The sequence below is a fragment of the Euprymna scolopes genome, chromosome 6 (genome assembly GCF_053919585.1).
Source record: "Euprymna scolopes isolate OS-2025 chromosome 6, ASM5391958v1, whole genome shotgun sequence".
NCBI classification, from domain to species: Eukaryota; Metazoa; Mollusca; class Cephalopoda; order Sepiida; family Sepiolidae; genus Euprymna; species Euprymna scolopes.
The window spans coordinates 141,820,262-141,836,442 of NC_136487.1; the positions used below are offsets into that span (position 1 = coordinate 141,820,262).

Here is a 16,181-nt window from a genome sequence, read left to right on the forward strand (position 1 = left end):
GTCGAATGCCTCTCTTTACAGAGGTTTGTCAGGACGACCTGATACAAGGATACGTTTCCCTACAAGTGTTGTATAATGGGTGAAAGATATTGTTCTTGTAACGGCCCCGTTATAAAGGTATAAATTGTATGTATTGTTGTTTAGCCAGGGGATATGATATCGACGTATAAACTGAGTCATGTTTTATTAGAATTATCACGCGGTATATATAACAGTTCATATATAAAGGTATCATTTTTTATAAGAATAATAATACATGCTTAATACCTTTCTTTCTCTAAGAGTTCTATTTTCACTACTGAGCTCCGTGATGAAACATGAAATGGCCAACACCATAAGCAATTGATACCTCTGTCTTTCCTTCTTTTGTGAAACCACATCACAGCACTTTATATTTTTAAAATATAAATTTATTTCAGCTGTCTCAAATGGTCTTCATAGGGAGTTTGCATTTCGTGTCTACATGCTTGTTCTTTACAGCCTGCTTCCTGTGTTTTTGAAGCATGCCTGTTCACTTCCGTGACCAAACTCAAACTCTACTCCTTTCTCTAACCTTCCCGACCTCTTGACCTCAGTTCCGTTACATCATCATTCAAAAAGCACACGTATCTCAACGTGCGACCTTTCTACGTATGCCTGGCCAAGGTCATTATGTTCATTTAACCTAGCTAATTTATATAAACATTCTCAGCTAAAACCCATTGCTACACTTTATTCTATAGACAATAAATAACTCCCAAATATACACTATTTTAACAATATCACTGTATAAATAGATAAATAGATAAATAGATAATAACTAATTTAACTTTTAACTATGTTGTTATCTAACACAAGTAAACCCTGACTAAATATTCAAACCCATATAGTAATCGCAGCCTAAATAAGACCTTCTCGGTATGGCTTACACACGTAGGTTTTTACGAGGAATAGTGCGCCTTTTCCAATTGATGTTACCTCAAGTAACAGAATTAACCTGGATACTTCACCAAATTTGATGACATTTATGCTGACGACACTACCATCTTATGGCCACACATCAAAGGCCGTAAATGATTATATTCTCTCTAATTCTCTCCCCTCTGATCTCGAGCACGTGGTACAATGGGGAAAGAGGTGGCTGATTGCTTTTAATGCATCTAAAACCTAGCTTCTATTATTACATCATCAACGCGCCGATCTCCATCTAGCATAATTTGAAATGACTGGCTCTCGTCTTGGCGAGGCTCCATGTTTTTACAAGCTTCTGGGCTTCTGGGCTTTACTCCTGATTTGAAATGGAACACGTACATCAAATCCGTTGCCAAGGTCGACAGAAAAATGGTGGGACCCTTCTACCGCTCCAGTATGCAATTCTCTACCTATAAAAAAGCCAGGTACGTCCAATGATGGAGTACTGTTGCCACATCTGGGCAGAAGCTGCTATAAAGATTTATCCTGCCTTGACAGAGTTCAAAATAGACTTCGTAGCCTAATGGAGAATGCTCTTTTCTCTTCCCTGCAACCTCTTTTCCACAGAAGAGACGTTGCGATCTTGTCTCATATTCATCTATTGTTCCCCCCTCGTCATACTTTCACGAAAACGCACGTCTAGCTGAAATGACTATCAATAATTTCCCCCACCCTTTATCTGTGCCTAAATCTAAACGTAGATTCCATGACAAAGCTCCTTTCTTAGAATTGCACGCGTGCGTGACTCTGTTTCGTTTGCCTGCTTTCCAGCTGATTACAGTATGGTCGTGTTCAAGTCCAACGTAAACAAATTTTGATAAACCGTCCCTATAAGTATCCAATTTACCAAATTTCCACTACTAAAGATTACTACGACAATATTTATATTGACTACTGTACACTCATTAATCCTTATCCTCGAGTCTTGATAAGTGATGACTCCTATGTGTAAAAATCCAGTAAGATGAAAAGGCCACAAAAGATATACATATAACACATTTATCTGATTAATCTGGGAGAGGAAAATTATCGACATTTTTACTAACTCAGTGTTTGAGATGTAAAAGAGAATTTTACTACAACATTCGAATATAAATGTATCTTACATAGAAATCGTGTTAGCCTTGAAAGTGGGGAGGGTGGCTTGATTTCTAACTTGGACTCTCCCGTCGATTTCGATATATGAGGTTCCGCCACAACAACTAAGTTGCTCAAAAATCCACACACATGATTTGCTTATAAAGGTGGAGGCTTTGTGTAGAACCAACCACAACTTTTGGTATTACTGCTAACTTTCGACCATGCAGGACAACGTATAATGTGGAACACAGGTTTTTAGATCAGAGTTTCCTTTTTCTATATGCATGTCTTAACGAAGACTGGGGGTGCGTCTCTCCAAGTGAATTAATGCACTCCCAGATACCAACCTCGAATTTTCTACGACGGCGCGGTACATACAGCGCCTAGTTTCCTAGATGGTCATCCGTCTGGTACTGGCCAGACTCGACTTTGCTTAACTTCGGTTGTCTGACGAGACCCGGTGTGTCAACGTGATTTGTGCATTAACTTAATCTAAAGTAATATATATATATATATATATATATATATATATATATATATATATATATATATATATATACTTGTAGTAGTGTTATAGATCATTTTGACTTCGTAAAACTATTTATCTATATCCTTTATAAACCGGGTAATCTTCATATATAGTTGTGTTAGTTGTGGTCGCCCCACTGAACTATATAATTGTTTTTTTTTCATCTCTAAGACAACCCCGCTAACGATTTCATCCTTACCTCCCTAGCAGCGACTAACAAATCTGATTTATCGCTTCTTTGATCTAGGTTGAAATCTGAGGTAGGTGTTTGTTAAGTTGCTCTAGTAAACATTCAGGACAGCTCTTAGCATTCTGGTGTCTGCTGTCAAGTTACTTTTCCAATATTTTTGTAAAAGTCAAGGTGCTAATTCCATATACATGAACTAATGCAATAAGGCTTTCAATGAATGTTTAATCTGGCTGGGACCATTTGACTTTCATATTACTTTAACCTTGTACAGTTAAACCCATGCCTTGATTCGAACTCAGCGACAGAAGCCATCGCTAGCTTCATTAGCAAGAACCTAATCCATTCTGCTACCGTTAACCGCGAGAAAATCTATTGAATTTTAAACATTTATTTGTTAAATGCTTTTTAACGTTTATCAGAGTGATCTAACCATTATATGATGATCTATGCATAAAGGCTGAATTAACGGATTAAATTCAACTGTAAAGTGCTCAACGATTAGAAACGAGTTTCTGAAAAGAGGATGACATAATTATTTACTATAATAATTATTAAATACTTACATGAAACATGCGAAAACGTTTATCCTGGACGTCCAGGATAAATGTTTTCGCATGTTTCATTTCGTTTAAGGGAAATTTCTTTAAATAATGTTCAATTGTTAAAGTGTTTTTTATGCAAGAAGTCTGAAGAAAAGCTGGTTACGTGAAAATTTTCAAACGCCATAATGCTTCAAATTGTCCAACCGTTGTTGAAACAATTGTAACTTACTATGAAATACACTTTTAGCTGCTACCAATTACTTTTTTGAAGTCTTGGTTTTGTTAATATATATATATATATCTATATATCTATGAAAGTGAACGTGCGCGTGTGTGTGTATGTCTGTGTGTCTGTGTACATTTCCTTAGGCAATAGCTCTGTCAATTTTTAGTCTACAGACTCGAAATTTGATATACAGGGTACTGAGATTTGGGAAAATCGATGTGATCGGTTTTCGGCCAGAAATTTGGCGATTAAGGGGTCAAAGTACAACGATTTGACCTTTGAGAACTCTACTAAACTCCGAAAATTTTCGGTTTAAACACTTGAAATTTTAGATACAGGTTCCTTGGACATGGATCTAACTTAATAACTTAATGTGAGGCCAAAACAATAAATCTTAAAGTCTTATAATAGGGGTCAAAGTTAAAAAAATTGACCACTTTTTTTTTTTTGCTCAACATACATCTCCAAATACCCGGGCAACGCTGGGCACCCATGCTAGTATATCTCTAAAAGTGAAAGTGTCTATGTGTCTGTGTGTATACATTTCCCTACGCAATAACTCTGTCAATTTTTAGTCTACAAACTCGAAATTTGATATACAGAGTACTGAGATTTGGGAAAGTCGATTTGATCGGTTTTCGGCCAGAAATTTGACTATTAAGGGGTCAAAGTTCAACGATTTGACGTTTGAGAACTCTACCAAACTCCGACAATTTTCGGTCTAAACACTTGAAATTTTAGATATAGGTTCATTGGACGTGGATCTAACTTAATAACTTAATGTGAGGCCAAAACAATAAATTTTAAGGGGTCACAATAGGGGTCAAAGTTAAAAAAATTTACCACTTTTTTTTTTGCTCAACATACATTTCCAAATACCCGGGCAACGCCGGGCACCCATGCTAGGATATATATATATATAGTTTTTTGCTTTTGTTTTACAACATACCAATTCATATGGCGACTATATTTTTATGTATCACTTACCACTTCTCCTTCAGACTTTACTTTATATCTTGGCAAGATTTTGAATTGTGCATTTTTTGCATTGAATCCATGGAGTGAAATCTGGAAAGTAGAAAGAAAAAAATGTTAAGTTTCATTCCGAGGTTATGAGTCATAAGAAAGAAGACAAGTATACGTAGACTATGTCATCATCTATGATGATATCTTTGCAGTATAGAAACTGTAAATTAAAGCTTCTGCAATAATTGCAATTTTCATGCGTTTCTTTGTATTAGTTCACCGCAATAACACGGCTTCAGAACATCGCCGTACTGGAGCAACCTCTATATTCAAATGATATTGCTCCCTGTGACTTATTTGTATCCTCTACCTTAATGTAACCATCAAAATGATTTGTTTTGAGAGAGCAAAGATGCCAAAAAGTGGGTTGTAATAACTGAACCGAAGGAACATTCACGAATAATATTTCCAGCAGTGTATAATGGCATACAATATAGGAACATGTTCAAATCGGAGAGTTCGGGTGAACTCTTTAATGTTAGAAGTAACCTAAGCGGAAGTCTATTTCCGAATCGGACTCCGATATTTTTTCTTAGGAAGGTGGAAGAAGCTGACGAGACTAAAGCAGAAAAAGACGCGTCTAGAAAGGGGGCAGTACTGTTTGTCCCACCACTAGACATGTATTGGGTTAAGTTTAGGGTTAAATTTCAAGTCTGCACGTTAAGATCGATTATTTTTCGTCGCAAAAGATGCTGAAATATATGGGACAAAATCTTTTATGCAAATATTCAATAACACGAATCGATTCTATCCTCTATAATAAACATAAAACATTTTACTACAACCTAACTATTTATTGAATTGGAGTATATTTTTTGCGAGGCTGTTCTATAAAAGATGGTTTTGATATTCGTAAGATTGTATTTTATTGAAAATAAGCTCAATAGCTTACAGAGTTATATCCCTTTTTTTTTTAGTTTTTCACTATGGTGGGTTCTTTTTAATTCATTTCAAGAATCGTACTTTTGCCGTTTTACTGTTCTTCCAATAACTGATCATTGACTACTCATTCTAAAGCCAAGACCGAGCCTCTTTGGACTTGTTTGCCAGCGGTCATCTGATTGCACCAGGAGATCACCACACTCTTCAGCACATCCATGTACACTTTGGTGGTGACTTTCAAAACGACTTCGAAGATGTGAGGTGGCATGATGTGGTCCTCACTGGAAACCACACTAAAAAAAACATAACTGTGGCCGGAAACTTTGTTTTCCTCATCCTGGGCACGTCTCTGTTATTTTTGGCAATTAAGCGATGCATTTTGAGGGTGCTGACAATGATCCTGTTGTAATAACTTGGATCGGTAGAGAGCATGAGTTGTACAGCGGCACATCTCCGATCTCGCTCGTTGAACATTGTGCCACTTTCAGATATGATAGAAGCCTCCTATCGCTTTTGAGATTTGTACACAACTGGCTTACTAGTAGATGGTCTGCAACAACAAAAGAAAACCGGCTTTCATCAAATGGAAATGGAATCATGTTTTTCTAGCGCGACAATTTTATCGTTCCACCCTATATATATATACGGTATAATCTATATCTATATGCATGAATGAACTTGTTTCTTGTTGGCAAAAATGTTTCAATTCTAATGGTTCTTATTTCAATTAGTAAAGTTTATTATGAAAGGACTTATGATCTTTTGAATTATTTTTGCATCAACCTAATATTTGGAGCATCCTATATTAAAAGAAGTTTTGCCCTCTAATGAAAAATGTATTGTTTCTGAAAAAAAAATATCGCATTAAACGCTCTATTAATATGCAAAAGAAAATAACCAAAATAGTTTACTTTTCATTTTTTTTTATTTGTCTCTTATATGGTTGGGCAATAGAGTAGTAAAAGTGGATACGCTCTGATCACCAGCGACCTGATTCCCATGCAGTGCCAACCACAGTATTTCATGCGCCAATGGTCGCTAAATGTGTACCAATTTGATTATTAGAGTGAAAATGAGTTTATAGATGATAAAAGAATAAAACATGTGCTTTAAGCGTCGCCTTTTTTTGCAGTAAATTACTTTACCTAATTAGTCTATCTTTACATAACAGCATCTCTCCTATTACGAAGAACAGGAGTGGTCGGTGTGTAGCGGAACTATTTTTTGACTGCATGATTTCAATCCCGCTGGTGAGAAGCATCGGAGTTCCTACCTACAAAAACCAGAGAGACACAACTCCTCGTTCATCGTGGAACTCGCCCGGCAGGTACAACTCGCCCGCCCTGGTCCTACGAGGCCTGGGCAACAAAGATCAAGCAAAGACCATATGAGGGAACAACCCCACATATAAGACCATTGCTCTTGTAGCAATCAGTTATTGGTCAATGTAGGGGAAACCCTTCATACCAATTGTCACTATCTAGCTCCGCTACTCCCCGGGGAGCTGGCCACCCTTTCCCCAATCTCTCCACATTTAAAAACGGCCTTGTGCCTAATTTGCTCAGTGGGGAAGCAAATAAATACATAGACCATTGTTCTTGTAGCAATCAGTTTTGGTCAATGTAGGGGAAAGCCTTAATACCAATTGTTACTATCCAGCTTCCCCACGTTAAAAAACGGCCTTGTGTCTAATTTGTTCAGTGGGGAATCAAATAAATAAACATCGCGAAGACTCGCAAACATACCCCCGACGCTTCAACCGTAGTCGACACGACGACACAAAGAAACACAATGAACAGCTACGACCACTATTGCAGATTCATTTCAAATTGTTCTCAGCATTCGGTATTATATTAAACTGACTTAGTGTAAAACGCGTTAATCTTTTAGTAACATAATTTAGTTACGGAGGGCAGGTGTGCATACCTAAGCTTGCATATTTTTCATATCAAGCAAGGACAATCACTCTGAGCTCTATGCACCAAGGGTTATAACTCTTATAACTGAACACAACAAGGATAACGTAAGCAAACCGTTGCTTAATAAATGCAAGAGCGAATATTTTTACTTACATTCATGTTGTTTTTGTCGTGCTGGCTCGTCTGTGTTGTACAAGTGTGAATGTATTTCCCAGAAAACATGTGTTTCAACTGAAAAAAGAAGATAAAAAGTAATTATATCCTGAAGGCATAGAGATCCTCCCTTAACAAAAGATAAATAAGAATACAAGTCAGTGATGAGTAGGGATATGGCAAGAGAATATTCCTTTCATTATTCCGACTCTCGAGTATATATCAGTTAATATCTTATATGTTTCTAGATAGAGTGATGTGGTTCTCGATTGATTAACTGTGTCGGATATATACTCGAGAGTTAAGAATATTCTCTTGTCATAACCCTAGTGATAAGAATGTATACTTTCGCTTGACAGCGTAATGATTGACAAAACTTTCATCTGAACTTGACTTTTTTACATTGTATGAAATATTTACGAAGTCGTCCCTTAGAAACGTCAGTATAACTAAAAATATCAAATAAGACCAGATTAAAAACTTGCCTAGTAGTTACTGGTATCAAAAATCGACCGTAAAAATTTCAATCGAAAGAAATTTTTCAAAGTAAATTTTATTGTCATATAAAATGGGCGATTTGATTGGCTACAATATGAACCAATAGTGTGTCTTTATGATAAGCAGAAACTTAATTATCGCCAAAAGTGTGATTTTTATATTTTCGTGACTTTAACCACGATCTTTGATCAAGATATTCCATAATTAAATCAGTTATAACTTAGACCATGGCCAATTTTTTTATCAAGTTTGGTGACAGTTAGTCAAGCAATGTGGATGCAAGGCTGTACAAAGATAAACAAAATAGCAAACAGTAACAAACTTGATCGAAAACATGTAACGCTGTGGTTACCTTTTTTTTTTTACATGAATCAGACGTTGTGTTTAGAAGTTCGCAAAGAAACTGAAACTTAGACACGAACTTTTCTTGATGGAGGAAAAAGATATTTCCTTCATTTCACACACCCTAAACGGTTGGCCATCAATACACGACACCAGACAAAATTATGCCGTAAATCTCTGACGACAATTTTCATAAAGGTCGACGCTAGAAAGGGGTAGTAGGAGAAAGAGAGGATTCGCTCTGCTCATCAAGCTTAACTTACTAATTGATGCTTTCAGTTCAGTATCGATAGACAATGGATATCCCCTGTAAGAGTAACTGCGCGTGCAATAGTGAGGCAAGGATTGCGCAATCCTCAACCATACCTTTTCTTAAGTGATACTTCTTGAGGCAAGGAGAAATCTGGAAAAAAATGCCGAAATACGCGGAGAGCACATACAGCACCTGGAATTCCCAAATGGTCAGCCATTTTAGTACTGACCAGGCTCAATGGTGCTTAACTTCGGTGATCTAACGGGAACCGTGTTGGTAACGTATTTGTCGAGCGTAACTTGCCAATCGCCTCATGGGGTTTCCTTCTTTTCTTTGCTTCTCCTCTTTTCTTCCGATCTCTGTGTTTATATATGCATTCCGCATTGTGACGAAATCAACAAAATAGTTAATTTTTTTCATATCTTTTCAAATTTATCTTATTAGCAGAAATCAGACCTTGTAGGATAGAGTGAAGTGCGAAGAAAGAAAGCTTGAGCTGAGTATTTCATGGGAGGATAATTTTCTAATTTCAGAAGATGTTGTTAACTAAATGCCAGGAAAAAATATGAAATATTAAGCATTATCATTTAGCTGTATTTATTCGAAGATATGTTGAGCGAAAGCGAATCAATATAGTACGGCATCGGGCATCGTTTTCATACGAACACGGATAGAATTGAATTTTATAAGGAACGTACAAGCAGTATCAAAGAAAACATCATCTGCTTGAAATGAAATTATGAGTCTTGGACAGAAAAGTAGCTTACATTACCACCAATAAAAGTTCCCGATGAAGGAGCTCCGCAACTTCAGGAATGCAATTGTCAGAAATTTGTACTGAGAACTGACAGACACTTTCTTTCTCTTTTTTTTCTCCTTCATCACAATTCTTAGTCTACTCTTCAATTTTTGAAGGTAATTAAAACGAATTTTTGCCGCCAAATTTGTATTAAAATCAGTTTGAATTTGGACGTTGGTGAGGCAACATGCACTCTTTGCAGCTTGCATTTATACTCTTTATGGTGGGTTTCACCCCTAAAATATAACTCTTCTTGTTGAATGATATGAACTTAATTTATGAAATTACATTTATTGAATTAAATCTTCTACCAGGCTAAATGCCGCCAACCCAGGGCCTACTAATTTGGCAATATTTTTTAACTTATGATCTTCAGTAACCCATGTAAGTGTTTGTTGTTCCTTTTTAGTTTGTAGTCCTATTTCTAATGTGATATGCCCAATTTTACTATGCTAGATATATCTCAGACAATAGAGGAGTAAGGATAGAAAGATGAGGTGGTTTCTCTTAATGATTCTGATACTGGACACGATTGCGGAGCTCTTATCTACTGTGCACTATAGACGATGCGTACAAATCCCTTTTTCGATATGCTTCTGGTTATAATCTTTACACCTGATTTTAAATGAAATACGTACATCAAATCCGTTGCCAAGTTCGCTGGAAAAATGGTGAGATCATTTTACTGCTCAAGTAGATATCTTACTGCCGATGCCAGAGTATTATTGCTACATCTGGGCAGGAGCTGCTAGAAGTACCTTATCTTGCCTTGACAGAGTTCAAAATAGACTTCGTAGAGCATGCCATTTTCTCTTCCCTGCATCCTCTTTCCTACAGAAGAAACGTTGCGAGCCTGTCTCTGCTCTATCGTTATTTTTCATGGCAGTTGCTCGTCTGGGCTCCAATATATGGTACCCATTTGGCGAACTTTCACGAAAAACACTCGTCTAGCCTAAACCGCTATCAATAATTCCCCCATCAATTATCTGTACCCAAATCTAAACGCAGATTCCATGAACAAGGCTTTTTTTCTTAGAACTGCACGCCTGTGGAATTCTCTTCCGTTTCCCTGATTTCCAGCTGGCTACAATATGATCGTCTTGAAGCCCAATGTAAACAAGTTCTTGATGAGCCGTCCCCTTAAGTAATCTAATTTACCAAATTTTCGCTACTAACGATTACTATGATCTTATCCCATTGACTACCGTACATTCATTAACCCTTATCCTCGAGTGGCCTACGGGCCTTGATAAGTGGTGACTATTTTGTAAATAAACCCCAAAAGACTCCAAACGCAGAACACATTTGTCATTAATTTTTATTTATTGCAGACTATTATCCTAATCGTTTCTTTGTTGTTTCACGACGTTTCAGCCAACTTTTCCTCTGGACTTCGTCAACGTCTGATGAAGTCCAGAGGAAAAATTGGCTGAAACGTCGTGAAGCAACTAAGAAAAGATGAGGATAATAGCCCGCAATAAATAAAAGTTAATAAATAATCCTCATCTAAATGAATTCTAATTGAATAATATACACATTCGTCATGTTATTCTTTGTGAATTTTCAGAAACGGACAACGTAATGTATCAAAAAAATCAATGCCAAACAATTATGGAAGGGCGTAGTATACGAAAGAATATGTATGAGGTGAGTTTCCCTACTCAGAAACGAGTCTACATGCTGAGTAAAAAGAAGGATGTCCACGTGGGTTGAATGCTGATGAATTTGAAAGTCGATACTTATGCAAATCCGACTGGTATTGTCTGTGAAATCAGCACAATCTTCAATGTCAGCAACACATCGAGAATTAAAACGCCTTGTTGAATCAAAAAGAGTTAGATATATGGGTTACGCTAGACTTCGCATCATACTAACGATCAACAGTCTCATAGAATAACTAGTAGAAGACTCGTACCAGGATAGGTAAGCAATATGCATAACATTTTTGTAACGATGTACACCTTTTTTTTTAACAGAAGAAGGGGTAAAAAAAACTTCTTTTTTTTTAGCAAAAGGCTTTATATCTGGTATTTCCAACAACGCACTTTTCTAAATGTTTAAACACTTCATTTCTACTTTTACCGACAGCGTATGACTGTCAGTCCCTGCTGTGACGTCAGCCACGTGTCTCGAACACGTGGCTGACATCTAAGAAGGATTTTGTATGATATTAATAATAATATTATAGTAATAAATCCAAGTTGCTGGTGCATTTCACGAATCGATCTTTGAACCTTTCGTAATGTTGTACACCTTTTTTTAACGGACCCAACACGTTGTAAACTCTGTCACAAGGGAATAGAAGAAAAAAAACTCAATGCCCTTTTTCTTTTTTAACAAAAGCCTTTATATCTTGTATTTTCAACAATGCACTTGTTTTTCTAAATATTTAAGCAGTTCATTTCTCCTTCTCCAGCCGCGTGTGACTTTTTCCCTTCTGCAGTGACGTCATCCATGTCTCTCGACCACGTGCTTTTCGTAACACCGGCCATGTTTCGAACACGTACTTCTTACATAACGTCTCGCACACCACTCCTATAAACACCCCTGCTTCTCCAGCAACAAGCCCTTTGTCTCTGCTGTGACGTCACTTCGCGAAGCCGGCTTGGTCATTTGCATATCTCTATGCGGCTGCTGCCAGCGTCAGCGTCTCTGTTGCATTTTGAACTGTACATTTTAATGCTCAGACGTATTAAAGATAAACGCGTAAATGAGAAATGGCAATTTATGTTTTATAAATTTGTAAGCTTAGGTCACGAAACGCAATTTATTTTTGTCTGCTTCTGACAAATCTAAAAGAATTATTCATTTTATTCATCTTATGAAACATGTGTTTGGTCTCATAGGACACTAATATTTATTATGAAACTAGTCTTGCATGAATAGAGATATTATTATTATTATTATTATTATTATTATTATTATTTATTCATTTATTTATTTTTTTAAATGTGGAGGTGCGAGTTTGCGGGAACAGCTCCTTGAATTCGTAAAGTTTACAAGAAATAATGGACCCACATTACGCAGTACGACTTAAAAAGAGATTCCATAATTCATAATGATCGGTTAATGAGTTTAGGATAAATTCCATATAAAAATGCCAAACAAGAAAAAAAACAAAAAACAAACAAAAAAAAAAAACGGGAGGAAACGGGAACTTTGAATCTTTTCTCCCGTTTTTTTTTCTTTCCCCTCTTGCCAATATTTTAATCGTTTTTAAACGTTAATAAATTTATTTTAGTATCCCCGTACTTTTGGCACATTCAATAAGTTCCCCATTAGAACTCTTCATTTTCGACATAATATTATTTTGTACGCTATCGATTTTCTCCTGATGAGATGATAGCCGAAAGAGCTCTTGAGAAACTTCCGCTTATTATTTTCAAAACTGTATATATATATATATATATATATATATATATATATATATATATATATATATATATATATATATATATAATTTTCAAGTTACAAATATTAACTGTTTTCAGTTGGTCATTTATTGCTTTTCAAAAGGTAGCCATGAAAAGTAATGAATGACCAACTGAGAACACTTGATATTTGTAACTTGAAAATTTATATATTACATTATACCTGTTCTAGAACCCAATACAAATGGCATTCATTGAGCTTTGTTTTTTTTTTTAAATGTTCAAAATTTATATAACATTTTTTTTCATTATAAAAACTTTATGATAAAGACTTTGTAATTCATTATGATTGCTATATACAAACTGATTACGTTTCAAGTAAATTATTAATCTATCTATCTATCTATCTATCTATCTATCTATCTCTCTTATATATATACACACGTATATCTATATATACAAATCTCTCTCTCTCTCTATATATATATATATATGTATATATATATATATAGAGAGAGAGAGAGAGAGAGAGAAAGAGAGAAAGAGAATTATCAAATTATGAATCAGTTAACTAACATAATTAATATTTAATTTTTGATTTTATCTAATGCTTATATCTTTTTCTTTTTGACTTACGCACGTTTCGCGACACGCAACGGAAAACATTGCGTTTGGTTTTATAGGTTGCTCTTCAGAGACGATCATTTATTTTTAAAATGTACACAATTCAAAAACAAAATAAAAATCGAAGATTCATTAATAAATGGTCCTCAAATGGAGAGAGGTTTGGTTCAAACCTAACATAACTTAATTTATAAAAACCCAAACAACAAGAAAAAAATATGCCAAATAAGAAGTCTATGTTGCACATGAATAATACGATAATTATATGGTTACATACCTGCACGATTTCTCCATATCGCACAGTCTTTCCGTGTTGACGTTTTTGTTCGGCGGCATTGTCGTGGTTTTCCGCCTCGGAGGATTCCTAAAGGAACAAGAATATAAAAGGTGTGGGGTATGAAACATGGGTGTGCGACAAACGATGAAAGAATAAAGAAAAAGTACTTGAAGCGATACGTCAAAAGTCTACACTGTTTCTTTATTCTATTACGAGAGATACGGATGACCAATAACATCTTTAACTACTCACTCTTTTGATGATATTGTTTCATGTTTGCAAGTGAAATCGATTTTTATCTGCGAATGAATAATTTAAATACGATCGAGATAATTATAACCATTAGGGTCATCCGTAACTATAAAGTGGGTTTCACGAATTAATCAGTAGAGACAGTAATACAAGCAATACACATATTTTGAAAATATCTCTCTTTATGTGATTTGTTTATTCACTTTTTAATTGGATCAAAGATCGATTTTGGTAAAATCTTATGATACTTGTCGTAAGTATTATGTAGTAGTAGTAGTAGTAGTAGTAGTAGTAGTGGTACTAAGTTCTTTGTTCATGTTCTTTTTTTTTGCCTGAATAAAAGATTTAATATCTCAAAGTGTAGTATCTGTTCTGATGCTATACTTCAATTTTTTGTTCTCAGTTAGTGGAGGAGAAATCCTTCGTGACTGAAACAATTTTTAATTGTTGTTCCTTTCTTGATATTAATCAGCGACCTCCGTGTCTACCTCTGCCCTTGTGGGGAGGTAAAGTAAATAGGAATATTCAGGGAAAATGAGCAGAACAATCTTCTTATCTACCTCGAGTTTTTCTCGTACACAATTCAGTGAGCATAAGTTGCTATGTTAGTCAACCCTAAGGAGAGACATAGGATTCATACTAAAGTCATAGTTGAACGCCACGCTTCCAATATGTTTTCAATTGCGCAGCGGCTTTTGTTACACAAGGCAAACTAATTCTAATATCTATTTGTGTAGTTCGATTTTAAATTAAATTCCTACGATAAGTATATAATTATAACAAAGACTTCCATCACACTATTTGATTTCTACCGCCGTTTGAGGACATTAATTTAATCTTTGAGATTCTTGTTGCCATAAAAATTAAAGAAAAGTGGAATGCCCTTTCTCCGGAGTATTGCTGCTTCTAATTCAAGGAATTCCCAAAAGATTGCATGCTGTCAAATTGCAGAAGAGCTATGCTACTAAATATTAACTAGTTCGTTGTGTTCCTGTTGTATTTGTGTTGCAATAATGTCCTTAATTTACATGTAAATAACAATTTTCCATCATGCGGACTTTCTTTTTGCCTCCTCAATTTGAAGTTATTTTTTTTTAAATTGACGTGAACACTAGAAGATTTCAATTAAAAATCAAATATGAACAGGTAAAATTATAGAAGAATAAAACGTCAATCGAATAAGGCATAGTTTGTTTGAACAATTACATCAAAGTAAGCTTACATTTGCAGTTTTTGAAAAAATTATAAGTGCGGACTTTCTTTTTGCCGCCTGTATATATAAGAGAGGATCCAAGAAAAAATCGAAGAATTCTTTAAATGGAGAATTATCAGAATAATGATAAAACTTAACATGTAAGGTGGAGCTTAGATACAAAATGAAAAAAGGAAAAAAATTCACAACACAAAAATATACTGATGCATATAAATTTAATAAGCAATTCAATAAGAGTAAGGAATATAGCCACTCTTTATACCAAGGTATTTTGAAGCCCAATGCTTCTCGTCAAGAGATGAGAAATTTGACGTCTAGCGACAAGAACATTACGAACGAAATTGTATAGAGGGTGGAGGGAGGAAAGCTGGAAATAGTGCTCGAAGAGAATATATATCCTTTATTCCTAACGATGTAATTTCATTATTAAATTGATGATTAACTTTATATACATTATATATATATATATATATATACATTATATATATATATGCATATATATATGTATATATATATTTGTATTGTCAATTTTTCCTTTATATATGTATATATATGTTTTTTGCTTATATATGTATATATATAAGCAAAAACATATATGTATATATACATATATATATATATATATGTGTGTGTGTGTGTGTGTGTGTAAACATGCTTGAAGACGACTGAAGAAATCAGTTGAAAGTACTTGCAAAAAAAAACAAAACAAAACAAAAAAAAACAAAAAAACAAAAAAAACAACAGATTGACAAAAACGACTATGGAACCTTCCTACACAAATTTGACCGAGACATAAAAATGACCGTTCAAAAAATGGAAACACTACAAAAAAAGACCCTTAAGCAAAAACACTCCGTGCTATCAAACAATATCTGTCTGAATATATATATATATATATATATATATATATATATATATATATATATATATATATATATATATTTATGGAGAGAGAGAGAGAAAGAGAGAGAGAGAGAGAGAGAGAGAGTGAAGATCTGATTATGTCGACCAATGGTGCAAAATACGATATTATTTTTGCACCGCCCGAATATTA

At 35.0% G+C, this 16,181-nt stretch overlaps 1 protein-coding gene across 3 annotated transcripts in view; it reads right to left on the reverse strand.

The window, feature by feature from the left end:
* LOC145278009 (inositol 1,4,5-trisphosphate-gated calcium channel ITPR3-like) overlaps positions 1-16,181 on the reverse strand; it is a 704,464-nt gene that overhangs the window by 387,802 nt on the left and 300,481 nt on the right. For all 3 annotated transcript variants that reach the window (XM_080130185.1, XM_080130184.1, XM_080130186.1), the window contains 3 exons: positions 13,663-13,749; positions 7,499-7,576; positions 4,506-4,586 (listed from right to left, as the gene is read on the reverse strand). In XM_080130185.1, the coding sequence (XP_079986311.1) occupies positions 4,506-4,586; positions 7,499-7,576; positions 13,663-13,749 (246 nt within the window). The remainder of the gene's footprint in view (positions 1-4,505; positions 4,587-7,498; positions 7,577-13,662; positions 13,750-16,181) is intronic.